Source organism: Oncorhynchus mykiss, chromosome 25 (genome assembly GCF_057628025.1).
Source record: "Oncorhynchus mykiss isolate SJ-2025 chromosome 25, ASM5762802v1, whole genome shotgun sequence".
Lineage (NCBI taxonomy): Eukaryota > Metazoa > Chordata > Actinopteri > Salmoniformes > Salmonidae > Oncorhynchus > Oncorhynchus mykiss.
The window spans coordinates 16,895,187-16,922,465 of record NC_143046.1 but is presented as its reverse complement, the minus strand read 5'-3'; the positions used below and the strand labels follow the sequence as shown (position 1 = coordinate 16,922,465).

General features: G+C 43.0%; 3 protein-coding genes across 9 annotated transcripts in view; 1 reads left to right on the top strand and 2 right to left on the bottom strand.

Annotated features, from left to right (window-relative positions):
• Positions 1-14,788, bottom strand: part of LOC110504662 (EH domain-containing protein 1) — an 18,678-nt gene extending 3,890 nt beyond the window's left edge. Inside the window, exons 1-4 of one of the 4 annotated variants that reach the window (XM_021583430.3) lie at positions 5,590-5,924; positions 4,857-5,281; positions 1,656-1,753; positions 136-377 (exon numbers count right to left, since the gene is read on the bottom strand). In XM_021583430.3, the coding sequence (XP_021439105.1) occupies positions 136-377; positions 1,656-1,753; positions 4,857-5,245 (729 nt within the window). In that variant the 5' untranslated portion in view covers positions 5,246-5,281; positions 5,590-5,924. Of the gene's footprint in view, positions 1-135; positions 378-1,655; positions 1,754-4,856; positions 5,380-5,589; positions 5,925-14,744 lie in introns of those variants that run through there. The other 3 variants (XM_090220246.1, XM_090220245.1, XM_090220244.1) reach the window with 3 other exon arrangements.
• Positions 4,766-20,437, top strand: LOC110504669 (UBX domain-containing protein 1). 4 transcript variants are annotated; one of them, XM_090220248.1, is made up of 11 exons: positions 4,766-5,118; positions 6,655-6,727; positions 17,500-17,562; positions 17,667-17,720; positions 17,839-17,969; positions 18,128-18,212; positions 18,390-18,581; positions 19,195-19,246; positions 19,364-19,483; positions 19,678-19,861; positions 20,111-20,437. In XM_090220248.1, exons 3-11 carry the CDS (start codon positions 17,504-17,506, stop codon positions 20,149-20,151), a joined length of 918 nt encoding a protein of 305 aa, XP_090076374.1. In that variant the 5' UTR covers positions 4,766-5,118; positions 6,655-6,727; positions 17,500-17,503; the 3' UTR covers positions 20,152-20,437. The 4 variants fall into 4 exon arrangements, with proteins under 4 accessions (XP_090076374.1, XP_090076375.1, XP_021439115.1 ...); XM_090220249.1 differs by having other exon boundaries at positions 4,979-5,118; positions 17,504-17,562; XM_021583440.3 differs by lacking the exons at positions 4,766-5,118; positions 6,655-6,727 and adding an exon at positions 16,719-16,841.
• On the bottom strand, positions 20,256-27,279 carry LOC110504661 (pre-mRNA-processing factor 39). Its single transcript, XM_021583428.3, has 14 exons — positions 27,166-27,279; positions 26,350-26,591; positions 26,007-26,132; positions 25,043-25,161; positions 24,692-24,859; positions 24,320-24,482; positions 24,027-24,131; positions 23,619-23,885; positions 23,403-23,529; positions 23,047-23,318; positions 22,625-22,809; positions 21,855-21,929; positions 21,524-21,701; positions 20,256-21,438 (listed from the first exon to the last, which is right to left on the bottom strand). Exons 1-14 carry the CDS (start codon positions 27,227-27,229, stop codon positions 21,364-21,366), a joined length of 2,166 nt encoding a protein of 721 aa, XP_021439103.1. The 5' UTR covers positions 27,230-27,279; the 3' UTR covers positions 20,256-21,363.

Below are 27,279 nucleotides of genomic sequence, written 5' to 3'. Positions count from 1 at the left end.
AGTGCACTATATAGGGAAGAGAATGCCATTTGAAAGACCTATGTGGACCCTGTTTAAAATAGGTGCACTATATAGGGAATAGGGTGCCATTTGGGTCGCACATTTGTCGAAATGAATGTTTTAAAAAAAAAATACCTCTGGGGTGTTAATGATCTTTCCCAGTGACCACATGAGGGCGCCGTAGACCCTCATCAGCTGCTGCGTGTTGATCTGGTCAGCCTTGTTCAGCACCACGCGCATCTTGTCCTCGTGGTTCTTCAGGGCGCGGATCACCTCAGAGAACTCGTCTGAGATGTCCAGCTTGTGAGCGTCAAACAGGAGGATGATGCGGTCCACGCGCTCCGCAAACCACTCCAGTACCGCCGCAAAGTCATACCCTTCAGAGATGCAACGGGAGGAGGGTTATGGTGTACACACACACACACAGCAATAATTATGTTGAGGAGGAACCCCAAATGAGAATGAGGAGAAAGATGAGATGTTGGAGACAAAATAAAAGAGGAAAAGTGGGTTTGGGGTTTTGGATTGTGATGTATTCTGAGGGTTGGACACGAGCATGATACTATAATTGACAATTACATACTGAAACTATAGACAATATACATTGTGTTTCAAAACGTTGCTGATGCAGCGATGAGACAAGATCGTAATTGAAATTAGGGGGGGGAAATGGGGGTAAAATACTTATACATACATATATAAAAATAAATAACGTATTCAGTTCCATCCTCTTTGACCCATTTAAAAAAACAACAGGAAACAGGCTGAAAAACAATTGGAACAGAGAGGCATTCTGCTTTTCTGAACAGAAGCCTGGGGAGTTCTGGCACAGCGAGCCGAGGCTCTTTAAAAAGAAAGGAAAATAAAGAAATACAAAGAGAGAATGGTGGTTTTGATTGGTGCCGGTGTCATCTGAACTGAGAAGAATGCAGTCAGTCTGTCTAAAAATCTCATCTACGCAGCTGACCACACAATCAGCACCAGCTCTGCTGCACATGCATTGCAGGGGGAGACTTTGTGCGTGCGTGTTGTAGGGGGGGGGGGGGGGGGGGGGGCAGGGGAAAGAGTGTGTGGGAGACAGTCTACCAAGTGTCCCCACAATGGCAACTACACCACTCTCTACAGTCTACCCATGTTCAGGCCTTCCCCACTATCGCCGCACAATGCCAAGTGTTGCTTCTAACCCAGTCCCCAGCACGGTCATACTGCTGATGAACAATACAGTCAGCCCTGTGTGTGGAATCATAGCCGGTAGAAATGCGGTATTCCAGTATCACGCCCCCCCTCGTAGGATCCCTCTCACTTGTAGGGGGGAAAAACTGACCCAATAAAAGATGATTTTACAAAATCAGCAGAATCAGCCAATAAGGAAAATATTGGCTGAGCAATATCTGAAGAATGCAAAATAGGGGGATATAGGGAAATTCACAGTCATCTCTAGTCAGCTTCCCTTCCTAGGACCAATATGTCATACAACACAGTTGGATTAGAAGCACTCCTCTTGACAGAAAATGTAAGTATTTGATAGTATTCTCTCCTCTTAGGTGAGTTTTAAATGGCGTGTGTTACCTCTGACCCACTTTGAGTGGTTGACACTGTCAGGCTTAACACATTTATTGAGATAACGGTGATATATTAGTTTGTGTGTAGCTGACCTCTGCTTATTCTCTGTTTCTCTCCTGACAAGATTCCAGGGGTATCGATGATACTGATGCTCTCCAGGACTGGGTTGGGCATCTGAGCACACATAAATCTGCAAGGAGAGAGAGAGAGAGAGAGAGAATGTTGAAACTAAACTAGTCATTAATGTAGGCCCAAACTATGCTTCCAGTTAACTGTCACTGCTGGAAATGGAAACTGAATGGTTTGACTGGAAGTGGAACAAAGCTCAATTCAAACAAGGAGAGAACTGTTTTCTGTTTGAGTTGAATAATTTATTCAATTGTCCATAGAATAACCTTGATTCACTGTCCAAGCCCATACAACACATGATGTTGTCATCTTGCATTAGTCACCCCAAACATAAAGGTTTTTCAACAAAGTTGGAGCAAACCATGACACAGAGATATAATCACATGTTTTGTATCTGGAGAGAGAGGGCAAGGTCAGTCAAACAGAAAACTGCAGTTTCCTCAAGCAGGAACAAAGAAGGGGATTGTTACACTTTACAATTTCTATTCCTTCTCAACCCAGAACTCTGCTGTCCCACCGCTCCCTCGGAACAGACATTCCCGGACACCGCTCCCTCGGAACAGACATTCCCGGACACCGCTCGCTCGGAACAGACATTCCCGGACATTATGCTACAGGCATTAGGTCACAAGACTACTAGAACTAAGCTCTTAACCTACATTTTGCCAGGAGAGCAGATCTATCCTACAACTGGAGAGGGGGAGAGAGAGAACCTTTAAGGCAAAACAACAAGTCAAAGAAATATGGGGGAGGGTGGGAGATCCTGTGGTAGAGTAGTATCATACTACAACGAGAATATTTGCCAAGTATAACAAAAACTTACATTTTTCCACTTCAGCTTTTCGTATGTTATACATTTCTGTGGCACTCTGTCCAAGCCTTCCCGTTTATCTAACATTTTCCACACAACGCTCCACACAATTGGGCTAACCTCAGAATCTCTCTCCATCACACACTCAAACAGTAACTCACATCCTGCTGTCCCCCTCCTCACCCCGAGCCCCCACCAGGCAGACCTTCAACTTCCCAAAGTGAAGAAATACTATCAGCATTGCCATTCATTGTATGAGCGATGAGGATGTGGAGTGTACTTCTGTGCAAGACAAGTAGGCCTGCGTACTTTACAACATATTTCACTTTGAGATGTTACTGGAAGCCCGCATGCAGTAATGTGCAGTCAGTCAGTGTCCTGAAATAACAGGCTGAGTTCAGTAAAACGGAACCCCAACCCATTCCCGCTGACTCTTACTACTCCCTCTCGGTTACAAAAGTCATCAGTCTTGTTGTGAAACAGCCCGTCTCATGGGCCTTGTGATGCCTTGTTCATCTCATCAATTAGCCTCTAAGCAAGGCAAATTATCAATTGACTCTCATTGACCTTCACGGCTATGAATCAACAAAAATCAATTGTACATATGCATCCTGGGTAATGTAGTACCCTAGAACAGGGATGAGGAGGAGTTTAATCCAGTATCAGTGTTGACCCATGTGTCTTGAGCTAGCATATGGCGGTGTGTGAGGCACCACAGCTAATCTGGGGTTGAGGAAATCCCCTATCATCGCCAGGTTGAGCACAGGACTTCCTCTAAAACCTGTAGTCAGTCAGTCTGTGTCTCTCCAACATGGAGAGAGACAAGGCCAGGGTTATCAGACCATCTGTTTGAGTGCTGTGTATTGTGGTGCCAGCAAAGCTCTCACAGAGGGGAGATAGACCTTCTCTCTAGAAGATACTTCAGCAAAGGACACTACAATAAATACAACCTTGAAGTGTGTTTGAAGCCACAGAACAGACAGACTAATCGATTGCTGTCATAATGCCACGTTGAACAACTGACTGTGGTGTCAGAATGTGCCATAGAGCAGTCTGGATTGCCGTCATAATGCCACGTTGAACAACTGACTGTGGTGTCAGAATGTGCCATAGAGCAGTCTGGATTGCTGTCATAATGCCACGTTGAACAACTGACTGTGGTGTCAGAATGTGCCATAGAGCAGTCTGGATTGCCGTCATAATGCCACGTTGAACAACTGACTGTGGTGTCAGAATGTGCCATAGAGCAGTCTGGATTGCTGTCATAATGCCACGTTGAACAACTGACTGTGGTGTCAGAATGTGCCATAGAGCAGTCTGGATTGCCGTCATAATGCCACGTTGAACAACTGACTGTGGTGTCAGAATGTGCCATAGAGCAGTCTGGATTGCTGTCATAATGCCACGTTGAACAACTGACTGTGGTGTCAGAATGTGCCATAGAACAGTCTGGATTGCTGTCATAACGCCACGTTGAACAACTGACTGTGGTGTCAGAATGTGCCATAGAGCAGTCTGGATTGCTGTCATAATGCCACGTTGAACAACTGACTGTGGTGTCAGAATGCGCCATAGAGCAGTCTGGATTGCTGTCATAATGCCACGTTGAACAACTGACTGTGGTGTCAGAATGCGCCATAGAGCAGCCTGGATTGCTGAATCACTTTGATGTGTTATGATAATGAGTAACTCAACACACAAGACCAGCTGAGACCTGAGAAGCCATAGCCTAGATGCTGACTGACTGTGCTGTCACACTACCATAAAGAACATACCAGCACTGCAATTTGACTAGGATTTCCTAATGCCTCATAGCAGGCAGAAGCCTCAGTGAGTTGGCCAGCTGTTACTACTGATGTGGCAACTGTAGCCTGCCCTGGGGTATGCAACTAAGGAGAAGACAGATAACACACTTTTGCCTGGCTACTCAAAACACAAACCATTATTTTCCATTTACCTTACAGTGCTGCTGCAGGCTAAACAGGCTAAACAATGCTAGGTCGTGACTATAGTTTAGATTAGGCTAGGTATTGTTATACTGTTCAAACAGCCCAAGGGGAAAAGGATGTCTCAACTTGGCAGGGTGACTTTTACAGGTGGGTTAACAGGCATGGTGGATGGAACAGATACTACAATCTGTTGTGGTGATGAAATAAAGGGGAATGACAGGAGGAACAGTACAGATCGTTTTGTTTCAAAGAGTCCCTACATGCAGAGGCTTGTGAGGGAGGTATTACGGAATGTTGAGAGAGGTGTTACCATAGAGATCCTATTAAATTCCTCCTTTATGGGTGTCACCTGACAGCCATAAGCTCCCCTGGGGCCTGGGAATTTGGCATGAGTATTTATTTACCTGTTGAGGAAAGCGTTACCAAATGCGTTGAGTTTGCGGAAGGGTTTTTTGGGGTCGACAACCAAGGCGTTTCCAGGTATCATCCCGTCCTGGTCACCGTGCATCACGGCTATGAATGAGTCTGTCGTCGGCTCGGGCCCTATCCTCATACCGGGAAAGTCCTGCTCCATCAGGTGCCGAATAAAGGTGGTTTTCCCGGTCGAGTACTGACCGACCAAGAGAACCATGGGTTTGTTGTCGAAGTCGGCATCTTCGAGCGACGGTGAGTGAAAGTCGTGGAATTGGTAGGTGTCCTCCAGGGGAAAGAGTTTAGTCCGATATAGTTTTTTCAACCCTTGCGAAACATCCTGGAACTGTTCAGGCGTTTTTTTGTCCCTACTGCGGAACATGTTGAGCTGGTTTGACACAGCAGTGTCACTTTCGATCTGAAAACAAGAGAGAGATGGCGAAGTAGCTAGCGCAACTCTATCACATACAACAGTAGTAGAGCTAAGCTAAAGTAGGCGAGGTCTTGAAGTGTTGATCGTTCCTCCTTCCTGACTAGGCAAACACGCCCCAGCTAGTTATTACTAGTAGCCAATCAACCGCCAAGCACAAATCCCACTCCATTACCTTGAGAATTAATGTATCTAGACAGCTATCTTTGTAGGAGTTGAGACCGTAATTTATCTTAAACGTTTAATAAAAAACACACGCTATCCGTTAAAAGGAGGGATAACCTGTCCTTTTTTACCTGTCCTTTTGTGTTCTGAGGCCGCGTTCACCGGCTTACTGGCTGGCTGACACTTGCGGGTGTGTGAGATACGCAGGAAGTGGAATGTGAACGTCAAAATAAATGTCCCAGCGAAATAATGAAGTGCGTAGGCCTATGATTGCTCAAACTCATTCAGATGATGGTGAGGAATCATGATGAAGTAACAGCCAATTAATACCTGACTTCTCGTCGTCTCACCCAGTCGTGTGACAGCTGCTGCACATTGCTGGTTTGGCCTCCCTATTCTGCAATTCATTAAAAGATGGACTCAGCTTTATAGTGGCCCATCTGATAGCCAAAGAAACATCTGCTGTGTGTATGATTGTGTGTGTGTGTGCGTGTTCATTGTTGGCCCAAATATGTGGTAGGCTGTGTTAAAGACCAGATACCGTGACAAGGAGAGACAATTACCATAAATACCAGTATCTTTATTGTGAAAAGAAACATTATACAAATACATGAGAATTGAAAGTGCTATTCAAGTACATAGACAACGTCACATACAGTAGATTTAGGCCTACACCGTGCATCCAGGGTGACGACCAGAGGTGTCTCTCCGCCCATAACAACAGCTCCACTGGAACTCTGAGCTATTCCATATGGAGATACTGTTACAGCCAGCGAGCACCAGACACTGGAGCTACACTGCACCTTATCACACAGCCATAAACCCACAATATTCAACAGTAAACCATTTAAGTACTGTATCACAAGTCTCAAGGAGTCATGTCATATAATGTATGTGTGTGTGTGTGTGTGTGTGTGTGTGTGTGTGTGTGTGTGTGTGTGTGTGTGTGTGTGTGTGTGTGTGTGTGTGTGTGTGTTTATTGCTGGCCCATTGTTTAGGTAGCATCATTGCAGATAGGCTGTGATGTACAAAGACCAGATACAGTGAACAGGATTCTTTATTGTGAAGGGTGCAATGTTACATCCACATTACAATGGAAAACAATTTACTTTACTTACAATACCAGTAAAAAGTTTGGACACACCTACACATACAAGGGTTTGTCTTTATTTTTTACTATTTTCTACATTTCTAAGGATCCTGGAACTAAACACCTCCCTCTGCAACTAGATCCTGGACTTCCTGACGGGCCGCCCCCAGGTGGTGAGGGTAGGTAGCAACACATCTGCCACGCTGATCCTCAACACTGGAGCTCCACAGGAGTGTGTGCTCAGTCCCCTCCTGTACTCCCTGTTCACCCACGAATCCAACACCATCATTAAGTTTGCAAACTTAATGATGGTGTTGGAGTCGTGGGTGAACAGGGAGTACAGGAGGGGACTGAGCATGCACCCCTGTGGAGCTCCACTGTTGTGTTGTCTGCAAACTTAATGATGGTGTAGGCCTGATCACCGACAATGACGAGACAGCCTATAGGGAGGTCAGAGACCTGGCTGGGTGGTGCCAGAATAACAACCTATCCCTCAACGTAATTAAGACTAAGGAGATGATTGTGGACTACAGGAAAAGGAGGACAGAGCACGTCCCCATTCTCATCTACGGGGCTGTAGTGGAGCAGGTTGAGAGCTTCAAGTTCCTTGGTGTCCACATCAACAACCAACTAGAATGGTCCAAACACACCAAGACAGTCGTGAAGAGAGCACGACAAAGACTATTCCCCCTCAGGAAACTAAAAAGATTTTGCATGGGTCCTGAGATCCTCAAAAGGTTCTACAGCTGCAACATTGGTTGCATCACTGCCTGGTACGGCAATTGCTCGGCCTCCGACCGCAAGGCACTTCAGAGGGTAGTGCGAACGGCCCAGTACATCACTGGGGCTAAGCTGCCTATCATCCAGGACCTATACACCAGGCGGTGTCAGAGGAAGGCCCTAAAAATTGTCAAAGACCTCAGCCACCCCAGTCATAGACTGTTCTCTCTACTACTGCATGGCAAGCGGTACCGAAGTGCCAAGTCTAGGACAAAAAGGCTTCTCAACAGTTTTTACCCCCAAGCCATAAGACTCCTGAACAGGTAATCAAATGGCTACCCGGACTGTTTGTATTGTGTGCCTCATCCCAACCCCTCTTTTTACACTGCTGATACTCTCTGTTTATCATATATGCATAGTCACTTTAACTATAGATTCATGTACATACTACCTCAATTGGGCCGACTAACCAGTACTCCCGCACATTGGCTAACCGGGCTATCTGCATTGTGTCCTGCCACCCACCACCCGCCAACCCCTCTTTTACGCTACTGCTACTCTCTGTTCATCGTATATGCATAGTCACTTTAACCATATCTACATGTACATACTACCTCAATAAGCCTGACTAACCGGTGTCTGTATGTAGCCTCACTACCTTTATAGCCTCGCTACTGCATATAGCCTGTCTTTTTACTGTTGTTTTATTTCTTTACTTAACTATTGTTCACCTAACACCTTTGTTGCACTATTGGTTAGAACCTGTAAGTAAGCATTTCACTGTAAGGTCTACTACACATGTTGTATTCGGCACATGTGACAAATAAACTTTGATTTGATTGTAGAATAATAGTGAAGACATCAAAACTATGAAATAACACATGGACTCATGTAGTAACCAAAAAAGTGTTAAACAAGTCCAAATATATTTCAGATGTTATATTCTTCAAAGTAGCCACCCTTTGCCTTGATGACAGCTTTGCACACTCTTGGCATTCTCTCAACCAACTTCACCTGGAATGCTTTTCCAACAGTCTTGAAGGAGTTCCCATATATGCTGAGCACTTGTTGGCTGCTTTTCCTTCACTCTGCGGTCCAACTCATCCCAAACCATCTCAATTGGGTTGCGGTCGGGTGATTGCGGACGCTAGGTCATCTGATGCAGCACTCCATCACTCTCCTTCTTGGTCAAATATCCCTTACACAGCCTGGAGGTGTGCTTGGTCATTGTCCTGTTGAAAAACAAATGATAGTCCCGCTAAGCGCAAACCAGATGGATGGCGTATCGCTGCAGAATGCTGTGGTAGCCATGCTGGTTAAGTGTGCCTTGAATTCTAAATAAATCACAGACAGTGTCACCAGCAAAGCACCCCTACACCATCACACCTCCTCATTCATGCTTCATGGTGGAAACCACACATGCAGAGATCATCCATTCACCTACTCTGCGCCTCACAAAGACATGGTGGTTGGAACCAAAAATCTCAAATTTGGACTCATCAGACCAAAGGACAGATTTCCACCGGTGTAATGTCCAATGCTCATGTTTCTTGGCCCAAGCAAGTCTCTTCTTCTTATTGGTGTCCTTCAGTCGTGGTTTCTTTGCAGCAATTCGACCATGAAGGCCTGATTCACGCAGTCTCCTCTGAACAGTTGATGTTGAAATGTGTCTCCGCCCATAACAACAGCTCCACTGGAACTCTGAGCTATTCCATATGGAGATACTGTTACAGCCAGCGAGCACCAGACACTGGAGCTACACTGCACCTTATCACACAGCCATAAACCCACAATATTCAACAGTAAACCATTTAAGTACTGTCTCACAAGTCTCATGTCATGTAGTGTGAGATTAGACTGCCTCCTGTTGGTCAAGGAGAATTACAACACAGAGCTTCAAAATTGATACATACATCATGTTGTTACTTTTTGATCTAGCTTTTTGCTAATTTTCAAAACAGATTGTGTATCACTTATTATGGCAATAAAATCATGGTGATTATCTGAATGATAGAATATGACTAAAAGGCACAGTGATTATCTGAATGAAACAGTATGACTAAAGGGCATGGTGATTATCTGAATGAAAGAATATGACTAAAGGGCATGGTGATTATCTGAATGAAAGAATATGACTAAAGGGCATGGTGATTATCTGAATGAAAGAATATGACTAAAGGGCATGGTGATTATCTGAATGTAAGAATATGACTAAAGGGCATGGTGATTATCTGAATGATAGAATATGACTAAAGGGCATGGTGATTATCTGAATGAAAGAATATGACTAAAGGGCATGGTGATTATCTGAATGAAAGAGTATGACTAAAGGGCATGGTGATTATCTGAATGACAGAATATGACTAAAGGGCACAGTGATTATCTGAATGAAACAGTATGACTAAAGGGCATGGTGATTATCTGAATGATAGAATATGACTAAAGGGCACAGTGATTATCTAAATGAAAGAATATGACTAAAGGGCATGGTGATTATCTGAATGAAACAGTATGACTAAAGGGCATGGTGATTATCTGAATGAAACAGTATGACTAAAGGGCATGGTGATTATCTGAATGAAAGAGTATGACTAAAGGGCATGGTGATTATCTGAATGAAAGAATATGACTAAAGGGCATGGTGATTATCTGAATGAAACAGTATGACTAAAGGGCATGGTGATTATCTGAATGATAGAATATGACTAAAGGGCATGGTGATTATCTGAATGAAAGAGTATGACTAAAGGGCATGTTGATTATCTGAATGATAGAATATGACTAAAGGGCATGGTGATTATCTGAATGAAAGAGTATGACTAAAGGGCACAGTGATTATCTGAATGATAGAATATGACTAAAGGGCATGGTGATTATCTGAATGAAAGAATATGACTAAAAGGCACAGTGATTATCTGATTGAAAGAGTATGACTAAAGGGCATGTTGATTATCTGAATGATAGAATATGACTAAAGGGCACAGTGATTATCTGAATGATAGAATATGACTAAAGGGTACAGTGATTATCTGAATGAAACAGTATGACTAAAGGGCATGGTAATTATCTGAATGAAACAGTATGACTAAAGGGCGTGGTGATTATCTGAATGATAGAATATGACTAAAGGGTACAGTGATTATCTGAATGATAGAATATGACTAAAGGGCATGGTGATTATCTGAATGAAACAGTATGACTAAAGGGCATGGTGATTATCTGAATGAAAGAATATGACTAAAGGGCATGGTGATTATCTGAATGTAAGAATATGACTAAAGGGCATGGTGATTATCTGAATGAAACAGTATGACTAAAGGGCATGTTGATTATCTGAATGAAAGAATATGACTAAAGGGCATGGTGATTATCTGAATGAAACAGTATGACTAAAGGGCATGTTGATTATCTGAATGAAACAGTATGACTAAAGGGCATGGTGATTATCTGAATGGAACAGTATGACTAAAGGGCATGGTGATTATCTGAATGTAAGAATATGACTAAAGGGCATGGTGATTATCTGAATGAAACAGTATGACTAAAGGGCATGTTGATTATCTGAATTAAAGAATATGACTAAAGGGCATGGTGATTATCTGAATGATAGAATATGACTAAAGGGCATGGTGATTATCTGAATGATAGAATATGACTAAAGGGCATGGTGATTATCTGAATGAAAGAATATGACTAAAGGGCATGGTGATTATCTGAATGAAAGAGTATGACTAAAGGGCATGGTGATTATCTGAATGAAAGAATATGACTAAAGGACATGTTGATTATCTGAATGAAAGAGTATGACTAAAGGGCATGGTGATTATCTGAATGATAGAATATGACTGAAGGGCACAGTGATTATCTGAATGATAGAATATGACTAAAGGGCATGTTGATTATCTGAATGAAAGAGTATGACTAAAGGGCATGGTGATTATCTGAATGATAGAATATGACTAAAGGGCACAGTGATTATCTGAATGATAGAATATGACTAAAGGGCATGGTGATTATCTGAATGAAAGAATATGACTAAAGGGCATGTTGATTATCTGAATGAAAGAGTATGACTAAAGGGCACAGTGATTATCTGAATGATAGAATATGACTAAAGGGCACAGTGATTATCTGAATGAAACAGTATGACTAAAGGGCATGGTGATTATCTGAATGATAGAATATGACTAAAGGGCACAGTGATTATCTGAATGAAAGAATATGACTAAAGGGCATGGTGATTATCTGAATGAAACAGTATGACTAAAGGGCATGGTGATTATCTGAATGATAGAATATGACTAAAGGGCACAGTGATTATCTGAATGAAAGAATATGACTAAAGGGCATGGTGATTATCTGAATGAAACAGTATGACTAAAGGGCATGGTGATTATCTGAATGAAAGAGTATGACTAAAGGGCATGGTGATTATCTGAATGAAAGAATATGACTAAAGGGCATGGTGATTATCTGAATGATAGAATATGACTAAAGGGCATGGTGATTATCTGAATGATAGAATATGACTGAAGGGCATGGTGATTATCTGAATGAAAGAATATGACTAAAGGGCATGGTGATTATCTGAATGAAACAGTATGACTAAAGGGCATGGTGATTATCTGAATGAAAGAATATGACTAAAGGGCATGGTGATTATCTGAATGAAAGAATATGACTAAAGGGCATGGTGATTATCTGAATGATAGAATATGACTAAAGGGCATGTTGATTATCTGAATGATAGAATATGACTAAAGGGCATGGTGATTATCTGAATGAAACAGTATGACTAAAGGGCATGGTGATTATCTGAATGAAAGAGTATGACTAAAGGGCATGTGGATTATCTGAATGAAAGAATATGACTAAAGGGCATGTTGATTATCTGAATGTAAGAGTATGACTAAAGGGCATGGTGATTATCTGAATGAAACAGTATGACTAAAGGGCATGGTGATTATCTGAATGAAAGAATATGACTAAAGGGCATGTTGATTATCTGAATGATAGAATATGACTAAAGGGCATGGTGATTATCTGAATGAAACAGTATGACTAAAGGGCATGGTGATTATCTGAATGTAAGAATATGACTAAAGGGCATGGTGATTATCTGAATGATAGAATATGACTAAAGGGCATGGTAATTATCTGAATGAAACAGTATGACTAAAGGGCATGGTGATTATCTGAATGAAAGAATATGACTAAAGGGCATGGTGATTATCTGAATGTAAGAGTATGACTAAAGGGCATGGTGATTATCTGAATGATAGAATATGACTAAAGGGCATGGTGATTATCTGAATGAAACAGTATGACTAAAGGGCATGGTGATTATCTGAATGAAAGAATATGACTAAAGGGCATGGTGATTATCTGAATGATAGAATATGACTAAAAGGCACAGTGATTATCTGAATGAAACAGTATGACTAAAGGGCATGGTGATTATCTGAATGAAAGAGTATGACTAAAGGGCACGGTGATTATCTGAATGAAAGAATATGACTAAAGGGCATGGTGATTATCTGAATGATAGAATATGACTAAAGGGCATGGTGATTATCTGAATGAAAGAGTATGACTAAAGGGCATGGTGATTATCTGAATGAAAGAGTATGACTAAAGGGCATGGTGATTATCTGAATGAAAGAATATGACTAAAGGGCATGTTGATTATCTGAATGATAGAATATGACTAAAGGGCATGGTGATTATCTGAATGAAACAGTATGACTAAAGGGCATGTTGATTATCTGAATGAAAGAATATGACTAAAGGGCATGGTGATTATCTGAATGAAAGAGTATGACTAAAGGGCATGGTGATTATCTGAATGTAAGAATATGACTAAAGGGCATAGTGATTATCTGAATGATGGAATATGACTAAAGGGCATAGTGATTATCTGAATGATAGAATATGACTAAAAGGCACAGTGATTATCTGAATGAAACAGTATGACTAAAGGGCATGGTGATTATCTGAATGAAAGAGTTTGACTAAAGGACATGGTGATTATCTGAATGATAGAATATGACTAAAGGGCATGGTGATTATCTGAATGAAAGAGTATGACTAAAGGGCATGGTGATTATCTGAATGATAGAATATGACTAAAGGGCATGGTGATTATCTGAATGAAACAGTATGACTAAAGGGCATGGTGATTATCTGAATGATAGAATATGACTAAAGGGCATGGTGATTATCTGAATGAAAGAGTATGACTAAAGGGCATGGTGATTATCTGAATGTAAGAATATGACTAAAGGGCATGGTGATTATCTGAATGTAAGAATATGACTAAAGGGCATGGTGATTATCTGAATGATAGAATATGACTAAAGGGCATGGTGATTATCTGAATGAAAGAGTATGACTAAAGGGCATGGTGATTATCTGAATGTAAGAATATGACTAAAGGGCATGGTGATTATCTGAATGATAGAATATGACTAAAGGGCATGGTGATTATCTGAATGATAGAATATGACTAAATGGCATGGTGATTATCTGAATGAAAGAATATGACTAAAGGGCATGTTGATTATCTGAATGATAGAATATGACTAAAGGGCATGGTAATTATCTGAATGATAGAATATGACTAAAGGGCATGGTGATTATCTGAATGAAAGAGTATGACTAAAGGGCATGGTGATTATCTGAATGATAGAATATGACTAAAGGGCATGGTGATTATCTGAATGATAGAATATGACTAAAGGGCATGGTGATTGTGCCCGCCAGTGCAATGTTCTCAAAGGGTTGGTATCAATCAGCACATAGGTAGTCTGGGAGTCCTGCAAAGGGGATTCAGTTATTCAACTTCAATCAATTAAATACTTTTTTTATGCATTCATGAATGAATTTCAATTACATTTATTGAATTGAGAGGATTTCAAACAGTATTGAACTTACTATGATAAACATAGTATACATCCTAGACCTTCTCTAGTTCCAAAATATTAGGCCTTCTCTTTTTTGCTGTCCTTCCCAGAATCTCTCTAGACTTTGACTCACTGATCTTTACCCCCCACCCTTCCAGCTTTGCAAAACTAAAACAATTTAAAAAAAGAGTGACTTTGGACCCTCACTGCCTCCTCCAACGTTGTTCACCTTTCTGTCTTACATGTTGCTCTCTTTCTATATTTTTGCATTCATTTGAGTTTCTTTGTCTGATCAGTGAATTCACATATCACAAAATATAATCGTGTAATCATTTAGAATTACAAGTACTTAATACGTTAAATCAAGTACGGAAACAAGTTTGGAAATTAGCCGACTTTCTCTGTGCCTGTCAGTTACAATAAGAGAAAACCACAAGATGAAAGGCTACCAGTGTTCTAAATAAAACTGACTATGGATGGAATGATCTATTGCACTTCACTAAATTTCTTAATCTCATAATGTAGACAGGTTGATTTAAACATAAGAATTTGAAAACAAACTGAACCTACTCACCCTCAGGAACGGAAGTTCAGTAAAGGACTGGTCAAGGAAGTGAGTGAGGGCTGCTTAAGGCTGTGAGAGGGAGAGATAAATGAATAATTAATTATATGTACAGTAAATATGTAACAGGCCCTGCCCATAAACTCTGCATCCTGTTTGAATACCTACAGGTATACAGTCATACAGTAAAACCTTAGCAAACACACAAAGCCTACACACATGGGCGCGCGCGCGCACACACACACACACACACACACACACACACACACACACACACACACCCTAAACCCAAATAGTATCAGTAAAAGCATGCTCAGGAATCAGATATAACTTTTTATATAATACAGGGGGCAAACAAAAGTGGAGATTACACATAATGAAACTATAATGTGTGTGTATAAATCACAGTGTTCAGAAAATGTTAGAAAGACTCTGTTAGTGTAGTGTTACCTGGACACCCCATTCACATCGCTCCAGCCAACTGTTTCTTCTCCGTGATCGATAGAGCAGCAGCAATTAAATTCAGGGTGACGTCAGGGAAGGTGTAAGGTCCACTAGATAGGGATGTGTAAGGTCCACTAGACAGGGATGTGTAAGATCCACTAGATAGGGAGGTGTAAGGTCCACTAGATAGGGAGGTGTAAGGTCCACTAGACAGGGATGTGTAAGATCCACTAGACAGGGAAGGCTTACGGTCCACTAGATAGGGAGGTGTAAGGTCCACTAGACAGGGATGTGTAAGGTCCACTAGATAGGGAGGTGTAAGGTCCACTAGACAGGGATGTGTAAGGTCCACTAGATAGGGATGTGTAAGGTCCACTAGACAGGGATGTGTAAGATCCACTAGACAGGGAAGGCTTACGGTCCACTAGATAGGGAGGTGTAAGGTCCACTAGACAGGGATGTGTATGGTTCACTAGACAGGGATGTGTATGGTTCACTAGACAGGGATGTGTAAGGTCCACTAGACAGGGATGTGTAAGGTCCACTAGACAGGGATGTGTAAGGTCCACTAGACAGGGATGTGTAAGGTCCACTAGACAGGGATGTGTAAGGTCCACTAGACAGGGATGTGTAAGGTCCACTAGACAGGGATGTGTAAGGTCCACTAGACAGGGATGTGTAAGGTCCACTAGACAGGGATGTGTAAGGTCCACTAGACAGGGATGTGTATGGTTCACTAGACAGGGATGTGTATGGTTCACTAGACAGGGATGTGTAAGGTCCACTAGACAGGGATGTGTAAGGTCCACTAGACAGGGATGTGTAAGGTCCACTAGACAGGGATGTGTAAGGTCCACTAGACAGGGATGTGTAAGGTCCACTAGACAGGGATGTGTAAGGTCCACTAGACAGGGATGTGTAAGGTTCACTAGATAGGGAGGTGTAAGGTCCACTAGACAGGGATGTGTAAGGTCCACTAGACAGGGATGTGTAAGGTCCACTAGACAGGGATGTGTAAGGTCCACTAGACAGGGATGTGTAAGGTCCACTAGACAGGGATGTGTAAGGTCCACTAGACAGGGATGTGTAAGGTCCACTAGATAGGGATGTGTAAGATCCACTAGACAGGGAAGGCTTAGGTCCACTAGATAGGGAGGTGTAATGTCCACTAGATAGGGAGGTGTAATGTCCACTAGATAGGGATGTGTAAGGTCCACTAGATAGGGAGGTGTAAGGTCCACTAGATAGGGATGTGTAAGGTCCACTAGACAGGGATGTGTAAGGTCCACTAGACAGGGATGTGTAAGGTCCACTAGACAGGGATGTGTAAGGTCCACTAGACAGGGAAGGCTTAGGTCCACTAGATAGGGAGGTGTAATGTCCACTAGATAGGGATGTGTAAGGTCCACTAGATAGGGATGTGTAAGGTCCACTAGATAGGGATGTGTAAGGTCCACTAGACAGGGAAGGCTTAAGGTCCACCAGATAGGGAAGGCGTGAGGTCCACTAGACAGGGTAGGCGTGAGGTCCACTAGATGGCAGCAATGAGCTATGAATGAGAATGTTTGGAAAATGTGGTCATTTTCCTTTATCCTATCGGGCCTCCGTACTTGCATGTGGACTGTACGGTCAGAAAGCGGTGTTGTGGGTTGACTGATTCTGAATGTGAGTTGCTAACGTTAGCTAATGTTGCACAAACAAATAATGCTATTTAGTAGAATAACGTTTATGAAATGGTTGAGCGCCATCATTTTCACAAGTGCAATGTAATAGTCACCCTAGATATATTTTACAGGCCATCATCAATTTACTCTGGAAACAGTGTTCTTGTTACAAGCTAGCAGGAGAGTCTAACTGAAATTAGCCATCTCATTCCTCCATCATACTAGCTACCGTCAGTTTACAGCTAGTTAGCCCGCTAGCCAGCTATATGTGAACACATATAATACGGCAAAGTTACTGGACAAATCTTATTTGGTTTATGAATGATTTTCATGTGATGGTCTGTAGATACTAAAATGTTTCCTGCGGGACGTTGCCTAAGTGATGCTGCTTCGTTAACTTCATAGCCAGTTCAGTCCAGACAAGTACGTTAGCTAACTTAACGTTACACAACTTGCGAGCCAGCACATTCTGGATCTATGTAACAGCCCATCTAACTAACCTAGTTATACAGGTAGCATGTAAGTGGTTAAACCTGAATCTCAATCATATAGACATAACGATACATGTTTGTGGCCCTTGGATCTACTTCACGTGCCCAGCTACTTGCTTACAGTATCAGACTACAAAGTGAAACTCTTCTTCACTTTCATATTCTCAGCAAGATGGCAGAACAAACAACATTGGACAGCCTGCTGGAAATGGGCTTTGACAGAAACAGGGCGTAAGTAGCTAACTGAATTAATGTGGCTATTCTTCTACAAACTAAAGATCATGATAAGATGATGTGATCAACTCTAATCCTGTCCATATTTATTCTGCTTGCAGGGAAAAGGCTGTGGCACACACAGGAAATCAGGGCATAGAGCGGGCCATGGACTGGTAAGTCAACTGATAGGGACATTGGTGAGCTAGTCTCTGAGCATTTTTCATCCTCAGTTAAGTTATTCACATTGGATAACTGATTCATGATGTCTCTTCTATCATGCTTCTTCCACAGGTTGATGGAACATGAGGGTGACCCAGACATTGATGAGCCCTATGTACCTCCTGTGGGGAACGTGCTTGGAGGAAGTGACCCACAACTGCCCAGTCCAGCAGCCCAGCCCACAGCAGAGGGAGCAGACCCTGGTAAGTGGTCAGTTGTCGTGACAGCATTTTGTATTATGGTTACTTATATTGTTATGATCGAGTTATAACTATGGCTTCCCATTACATAGGTTAACATGGTTGTTGGTTTACATTGTCTTCTTGTCCCTCACCTCTTATATGTTAACTCTACCTTTTAGCTACAGATGGGGGTGACCAGATGATCCATGACGGGGATACTAAACAACCAATGACAGAGGAGGAGAAACGTGAGCAGATAAAGAGGTTAGATAATTAACCTCTACCTCTGTTTACACACTTATCTTATTCTGTCAGAAACTGGGGTTTGGTCAAAAGGTGTTACTCAATGAGATCAGCAAAAGGGTAGGCCTTCTGTTGGAAATACAAAGAGACGGCATACAATGAAACCTGTGTGTGTCTGCCTGCGTGTGTGTGAAACAGGCTAGAGGATCTGATGCGGGTGAAGCAGGAGGAGCGGAGAGAGAGGGAGCGAGCAGAAGAGGTGGACAGAGAGAAGCAGAGGAGGAGGCAGGGGCAGGAGCTGCTGCAGGTCAAACAGAAACTGCAGGAGGATGAGATGAAGAAAATGGTCGACCTGCGCCAGAGAGAGAAGAACGACGACAAAATGGCCAAGTAAGCCATGAAGTCAATGGGCTTGTTAGTCATTTCAGTCAGCATTGCAGGTGACTGCCAATTATCTGATCTACAAAATACTTATTATATTATTTGTAGATCATTTAGTCAGTCAAAACTTACCCACAATACATCACGGATGGATTTGATACTCTCGACATGGCCAGTGGCTGTTGTCTCAAAGCACATTGGAGGAGAGGATCCAAGGTTCCTCCCTCGAACCTCTTCCAATGAGCTTTGAGAGGAATTTAGGAAACAAAAATAGCTAGTAATGTTTTCAGACACAGCCAATAGTTGCTTCTTCTAAACGGCTTCGTGCAAATTAGGTCTATTCCCACTCCACAACTCTTCCCTTGCTCCCGAGTGGCGCAGCGGTCTAAGGCACTGCATCTCAGTGCAAGAGGCATCACTACAGTCCCTGGTATGAATCCAGGCTGTATCACATCCGGCCGTGTTTGGGAGTCCCATGGGGCGGCGCACAATTGGCCCAGCATCATCCAGGTTTGGCCGGGTTAGGCCGTCATTGTAAATAAGAATTTGTTCTTAATTGACTTGCCTAGTTAAATATATATATATATTTTTTAATCAAATGACTGCTCTCTCTCTCTCTCAGGCAGCGGGTGCGAGACAAGATAGCACGTGACAGAGAGGAGAGAGCACTTAAGGTACTGACTGCACCTACAGCATCTGACTCGTATGCTGAACTGTTGCTAAATAACGTCTCCATGTCTTTCATAGAAAGAGTTGAACACACTAACCCCTTCTACGCCTCTCTTCTCCAGTTTGGAGGTGGTTCTTCTAGTAGAGCTGTAACCTCCCCTTCAGCAGAGGGCCCTCCCTCCTCTCCGCCCAGTCAGGGCCCGCCTCCCGCCAAGAAGGACTATAACGAGTGTAGAATCCAGGTAAGGGGCCATGGATGTCTATGGCTTAGTTCTCATTCTGTTCATACTCACAACGGATGTACAACGCATTTGACACAACAGTTGTAATACAACAGATCTTTTTTATGAGTTTGTTTGCACAATAATCTTTAGACAACCGTTGTTTGGTGTCTCAACAGTCAATAAAGTTGATTAATTCATCCTCCTGTCCGCAGGTGCGTATGCTTGACGGCTCGGCACTGACCTCCGTGTTCAAGGCCCAGGAGCCGCTGGCTGCCGTGCGTGTCTACATCCAGATGAATGGCGACGCCCCCGAGGGCCAGGACTTCACGCTGCTGTCCCCGTACCCACGCCGCGTTTACACAGAACTGGACATGGAGAAACCTCTACAGGAGTTGGGTGAGCAGACAGGACGATGCCCCTCTTACTGGGCTTGTACAGTTACAATAGTCCAAAGTGACTTCCTCTCCTTCATCCGCACTAATCTGAAAGGACTGGAGAGGTCAAAACCAGCCAAAGACATATCGCTTTCTTCTATGCTGTGTTGCAGTTATAGATGAATCTAATATGAGATTGAAGGTGTGTTCTAGTTTGTGTAGCGACCAATAACATTTGATACGGTCTTAAATGTTTTGTGTCATTGTTCAGGTTTGGTGCCTTCAGCTGTGCTGGTCGTTGCAAAGAAATAAGGACCTGAAGTAATAAAATGCTTTATGAGCCAACATCATTTATCATCCCCAACAGGACAGAGACCAGGATGTCAACTATGGATTAATTCTCCTTCAACAAACACTTTGAACTTTAATCTGAATCTTTAATGGCAACACAAAATGGATGACTGGATTGATTATCATGGGGCCTAAAGTTAGACCTGGCTCGTTGGCACTGTAAATTGTAGTTTTTCAAAGTTAAATCATTTTACAGTGGTGTTATTGCAAACTCACTCAAACTTGAATAAACTTACTTGGAGAGTAATGTGGTGGACTGAACATACTTTCCACAGCGAATGCAACAACTCAAAATGTACAGGAATAATCTGTTATTTTTTATGAAGCTGCACAATCCAGGGCTCCAAATCAGTTTAACAGATACTTAATCTACATACATCGAATTCACATTAAGATGCACTGAAATGGTTTATTGAGCAATGTTAAAAGTGAAGATTAAAAAGTTACATTTTCAAAAACAGTGATAAAGGCAAAAGTTTGGTTTAAGTGGATTTTGACAAACATTTAACAGTTTCCTACTCCTAAAATTTTACCAAACATGACCAATGCTGTTAGTTTTGGAAATGTCCATTAGGTACAGCACAGCGTACATCCACTTATTACGCCTTGCTTGACCAGAGGCACTGGTACCTGCATACAACAACATGGCTTCCCTATCTTCTGTCTGGAGGACTCAACTGGGCAGAAACTTCAATGGCGATCCTCAAGCTTTGAATGAGGGACAATAGATTGATCTTAACCTGCTCGTATATGAAAGAGCTCCGACTTCATACTATAAAACACCATTATGTACATTAGAAAAAAAGACTAGCCTATACTTCTGGAATGATGCAAGACTTTAAATAATACAGGACCTGTGGAGAGGGGTTTTGCTTAAATTGAAAGGGGCTGCATGTAGAAGAGAATACAAAAATAGTTTATCGTTAAAACAATGTACAAGAGCACATTTTCAAAGACCAAACAAGTAGTAGATGTCACACCCCTGTTCCTGATATTAGTTAAATCCCTAATGGCAACCTATTCCCTACAAAGTGCACTACTTTTGACCTGGACCCTGGTCAAAGACAGTGCACTACATAGGAAATAAGGTGCCATTTGGACTCATCCGTGGAATTTAAAGTGAGGTGGTGGTGAGTTCACTGAACAATGGTGTCACAGCATTTCTCTTCCCCCTTAGCTGGGAGGGTAGTAACCCTGATTGTAGTTCCAGGGTTGCTGGTAGCCTCCGTATCCCCCGTACTGTGGTTGCTGAAAGAGAAAAAAACATTAATCAACACTTGAGTGCAGGGGTATTCAAATCTTACCCTATGAGGTTACCCTATCCCTGTCGTACCTGATACCAGCTTCCATAGCCTGCGTAGCCTGCGTGAGCCGCACTCATGTCCCCACCCATCATGGGTGGAGGTGGTGTCGTCATGGGAACATGGGGCATTGTGGGAGGGGCCGGTGGTGGAGCGGGCACAGCGGAGCCGTCTTCTCCTTTACTCATCTTCTCTGGGTCCTCGCTGTCTCTGCAGATCAATCAATACAACAACTGCGTCAATAACCAATCCATGAAGTTTATACATTTGCTTCTCCATGGTTGACTGTCAAATCTCAATATTGAGTCACTACATCACACTATTTTATTGGTAATGATATTGACAGATGTGCTATAATCTCACCCGTTCTCAGCCCTTCTCTTCTTGTTGCCAAGCTCTTTCAGCAGCTTCTGATGCTCCTCATAGACTGTTAGCACACTGCAGTCCAGAGGACAGTAACATTTAAAACATGGTAAAGTGATGCTCTTCATAGACTGTTAGCACACTGCAGGCCAGAGGACAGCAACAGTAACATTTAAAACATGGTAAAGTGATGCTCTTCATAGACTGTTAGCACACTACAGGCCAGAGGACAGCAACAGTAACATTTAAAACATGGTATGCTCTTCATAGACTGTTAGCACACTGCAGTCCAGAGGACAGCAACAGTAACATTTAAAACATGGTATGCTCTTCATAGACTGTTAGCACGCTGCAGTCCAGAGGACAGCAACAGTAACATTTAAAACATGGTATGCTCTTCATAGACTGTTAGCACACTGCAGGCCAGAGGACAGCAACAGTAACATTTAAAACATGGTATGCTCTTCATAGACTGTTAGCACACTGCAGGCCAGAGGACAGCAACAGTAACATTTAAAACATGGTATGCTCTTCATAGACTGTTAGCACACTGCAGGCCAGAGGACAGCAACAGTAACATTTAAAACATGGTATGCTCTTCATAGACTGTTAGCACACTGCAGGCCAGAGGACAGCAACAGTAACATTTAAAACATGGTAAATTGCATTTCTCCCAGTTTCATTCATTCAATAAAATGCCTTGACATGTTCATTTTTCTCTGGGTTCCTGATTGTATCTAAAAACAACAAACAATCCTGTGACCCCTGACCTTTGCACAGAAGTCCCATAGTCCTCAGCGTACTGTAGGCCCCTCTGGGAAAAGAGGATCTTGGTCCGTGGGGAGAGGGGTGCGGCCAGCGCCCGAGTCACACACTGCTGCACCCCCTCGGGTGACCCTCTGGGGTCACCAGACACCTCCAGCTCCAGCAGGTTCAGGTGCAGTTTACCGTTATCCTGGGAAAGGGAGAGAGAATAGGTGGAGAGTAAGGGAGGAAAGAGAGGGACAGAGAGTTATAGCCTACTGCTTGGTCAAGAGATCATCAAGAAAGGGAGATCTGGCATCAAACCATAAGTGATATCTTCTCTGAGGTTTAGGTTAAGGCTTCATGTAAAAGTTAGAGCAAGTGATCTTCTTCCCCTCTGTACTAAAAGCTTCCAGCTGTTATTCCCTCAATTCCCCCCTTCTCTCACCGGGCTAATCTCCAGCGCCTCCTGCAGGACACCCCGGGCCTTGCTGGGGTTCTTGCAAAGCTTCAGCAACAGCCGGGCTAGTTTGATGGAGTAGAATGCATGGAGGTGAGGAGTCTCTTTGGCTTGGTCCACCGCGTCCCTGAGCAGAGCTTCTGATTCATCTAGCCGGCCCGCCCGTCTCTCTAGCCCCGCCCTGCGCAGCCGGACCATGGCCAATCCTGGGATAGAGGTTTCCAGAGATTCTAGAACACGCCGTGCCTCTGTTAGATCACCTGGGAGGAGGACGGGAGGAGGGTGTGAGTGAGCTACAACACTGGGTAATGATATCCTGTGTTTCATGTCTCTTCCTCTCTCACCATGCCTCTCCTCAAAAGTGGCCCACTGCAGGTGCATGGTGTGTTTGTGTGCCAGGTGGATCTCACAGGCTCGCCTGAACACTCCCCGTGCCTCGTACAGACTCTGAGGTTCCAGGTACTGAACATACTGAGAAATATGCATAAAGCATATATTAGTTACACTGACATACAAACATGTTACTGACACACACACACACCCCTGCAGCCCCTCCTTACCTTGGTCCAGAACTCCTCGTAGAGCGCGCAGGCAATCAGACAGCGCTCAAACAGGATCCGTACCCTCCGGTCACCCCCAGCAATGATCCCACTGCTCTTTGACCCCTCTTTTTGCTCCTCTTCCTGGCCCTCCATGGAGTCTGGTTCGGTCTCCACCTCCTTTTCACCCCCCCCTCCCAGCTGGGTGAGCTCCCAGTCCAGGTAGGAGTGCCAGGCTTTCAGCTGGGTCCGGTCCAGAGGCTTCACGTGGAAATAAGGACGCTTGATCTGGAATGGAGGGAGGAATGGGAACAGAAGAGAAGGTAAGTCAATGTTTCCAACCAATGAAAGTATCACACTTCAATCGTAACTTCGGAGTTGCACATAGAAGGGATGTGTGTGTGTGTCTGTCTGTCCGGGGTAACTCACAGCTTCCTCAAAGTTCCACCTCTTCCTGACTTCTCCCTCAAGGTCCTGGTACACCTTCTCCCTGCGAGCCAATAGGAGTTCTCGCATCTTCGGAATCACCTCTTCCTGATTGGGTGAACCATAACATGACAGTTATAATGACAGACTTTTAAATTTGTTTAACAGAGTTAGATCCTACACCGTAACCTCACTCCACAACTTGAAATGTCTCCACTATCTGCTATTTTGGCTGCATCTGACATTCATGTTAAATCTTCTCCAACACTAGCAGGGATTTGTCATTTGTAAACCACCTCTGTAGGTTCCTTCTCTTCCCCAGGCGGTAACTCATCTTCCCCCTCAGCCAACTCAGCCTTCTCAGTCTTGTGTATCTGTTTAGATTCCTCAAGCAACCCCTCATACTCCACTGCTGAGAGGACGTCCTTGGGCGCATGAGCATTAAGATGAGTCTTGAATCTGTGAGAGAGTAGGTATGGAGAGAGTGGATAAGATTCACCAGGTCAGCAAATAAGAGGTCCGCATTAAGAAGTGAGCATGATAATCATACAATTATCAAAATCTAGAATTTAATAAAATGTTAACATTTCATAATTTTGACTGATTTGAAGCTCTACTATTTCTCTTAGTAGAGAAAATGTACTGTTTGTGACTGTGTACAGTCTCACTTCTCATAGTGGCTGCTGTACAGCTGAGTGGGGACTCTGAGGATTCTGTCGTAGACTCCAGTGGCAGCCTTCATGTCTCCCTGCTCCTTCTCCCACTCGATGTACAGCTCCCACAGACGGTCAGAGTGGAAGTCTAGTCCTGCCGCTGCCACCGCCTCTTCAAATGCACTGGGGAGAAGAGACAAGAATCAGTCAGATTGATATAAAACATAGTTTAGGCTGTTAAAACATTACGTTGAACAATAAGTACTGTATGGAAAAAGGTGGTGTTCTGGCTAGAGTTGAATGTAAAGCTAGCAAAAGAAGTAAACAAATGTGTATAAGTGTGACACTGAGTTTAAGAGTGTATACCTGCGAATGCACTGAGAGGACTCTGGCAGGTTCATGTTCAGCGTGCCCAGTAGCAGGTTAATGTAGTGGATCCACAGATCTACGCTCAGAGGGATGGCCTTCAGACCCTGAACACACACCTGGAACAACACAAAAACATTATGAAGCAATCATCTCACTTACATAATTTCCTAGTGCCAAAGACTTTCAAAGAATGTAGCACTGCGGTATGTGCCCTTTGTTAAGTCAATGGCTATTAAACATAGCAGATGCTACAGACCATAGCAGATGCTACAGACCATAGCAGATGCTGGTTATTAAATGACTAATTGACCGACATCAGTTCAATTACTGGAATTCCATTTAGTGTGTGTGTGTGTGTGTGTATATATATATATATATACACATAGAGAGAGAGAGGAGAGAGAGGAAAGCATAGCTTATATACTTTGAAAAACAAGTAAAATAATTGTCAGACAGCATACTTAGGCAGGCTAGTTAAATAGGATGACTACTGACAGTTCAGTATGGGGAGCACAGAGATTAGTCAAATGTTTTATTTAACTAGGCAAGTCAGTTATTAAGAACAAATTCTTATTTACAATTACGGCCTACCCCGGCATAATCCGAACCCGGAAGACGCTGGGCCAATTGTGCGCCGCCCTATGGGACTCCCAATCATGGCCGGTTGTGATTGGGAGTCCCATAGTAATTTCCTTTTTTTCTATATGGACCTGACAGAGACAATGAATATTTACAATGTTTTGGCAATTGAATGTTTGCTATTTTTGGCTTTCAAATTTCCATTAAATAGGTATTTCATAATGCATTTAATGTTTAAAAAAATTATTGAAAGAGAAATCGAAAACAGTGATTGTTTTTTAAATAATCTAACCAAAACATCTAAAAAAAAAAATCACGAATCGCTTAGCACTACAAGACACACATCCGTGTCACTTTTACCAAACACTCTTCTTCATCATACCTCCTGAGCTTTGTTGGTGTAGCCTGCACGTCGCTCCAAGTCGGCAAACTTCTTCCAATATCCGTAGCACAGGGGGTAACGCGCCAGAAAGGCAACCAGCGCTCGACGTGATGCTGTCATGTGACTCTGGGGAACATTAGAAATCTGGGTTAGCTGCAAATTCACTAAGTAACAATGAGTTTAGTTGTCATCATTATTGATGTGAAGTGTTGGTTTCAACTTCAACACTGCATTCCTTAACAACAGTGGTACGGTTAGCTACGCATTAATTATTCATGCAGAAGATCTTTGGTTATGTCAAAATGCCAATAGGAATCTTGTCTGTCCCCTCAGCTCTTCTCACCTCTTGCTCACTGTACTGCAGCAGGTCAGTCCAGCTAGAAAAATCCTGTGGATTGTCATGGGCCAGCTTCCAGAGTCGGTCAAAGTCCGCCGGCAACTCTCCGTCCTCTTCCTCCTCATTCTCCACCAGAGGCATGTTGTATGCTGTCGCAGCTGCTGCTTCTGAAGCCTCTTCTCCACCATTTCCCTCTGATACCTCTTCCATCTCTGTTGGATGTTGGACAGCCTCCGTGGCTTCCGGAGCTTTCAAATTAGAAATTGAGAAAGTTACACAGGGAAGAAAACTGTTTTATCTATAACACAAAGAAATGGCTGGCCTGCTCGATAATACATAAGCAGATGTCATTTACAGACTATATGTAAATTAATGCCATTATAAAAGGAAATTTCAGTCACTGATGGTGTTTTTCGCCATTCATTCATTAGGATTTCAACATACTACACAGAGATCATGACGTCGGCAATGTCAACAAACGGCATAAACTTCCGAAATTCTGCAGGGGAACAGCGATTTATGTCTGCTTCTACAGTCGTTAGATCAGATTAACATACCATAACAAAATACTCGGGCTAACAAGTACTAGCTAGTTGATTTACTCTGGTACTAGCTAGGGGAAAGACAATTTCTGTTTCGCCAGTTTGCGCACCAGAAATTAATGTTAGCCATGTCGGCTAGTTAGAAAGCTAGCCATCGTTTCACATGCGTCCTTGCGACTGCTAGCTGACCTGTGAAGTTACAAACGACTATTCATATGATCTCTACGTCACTATCGAATAGCTTCATCAATATATTTGTATTATTTTATGTTTTTACAACCCGAAGGACCCTCCATTAGCCCGTTGCTGCTCAGGTCTTCTAAATCCGAGCCTTCGGCCGCCATGTTTGAAAATGACAGAATAACGTCACTCCTATGCGACAAGTACCTTCTGC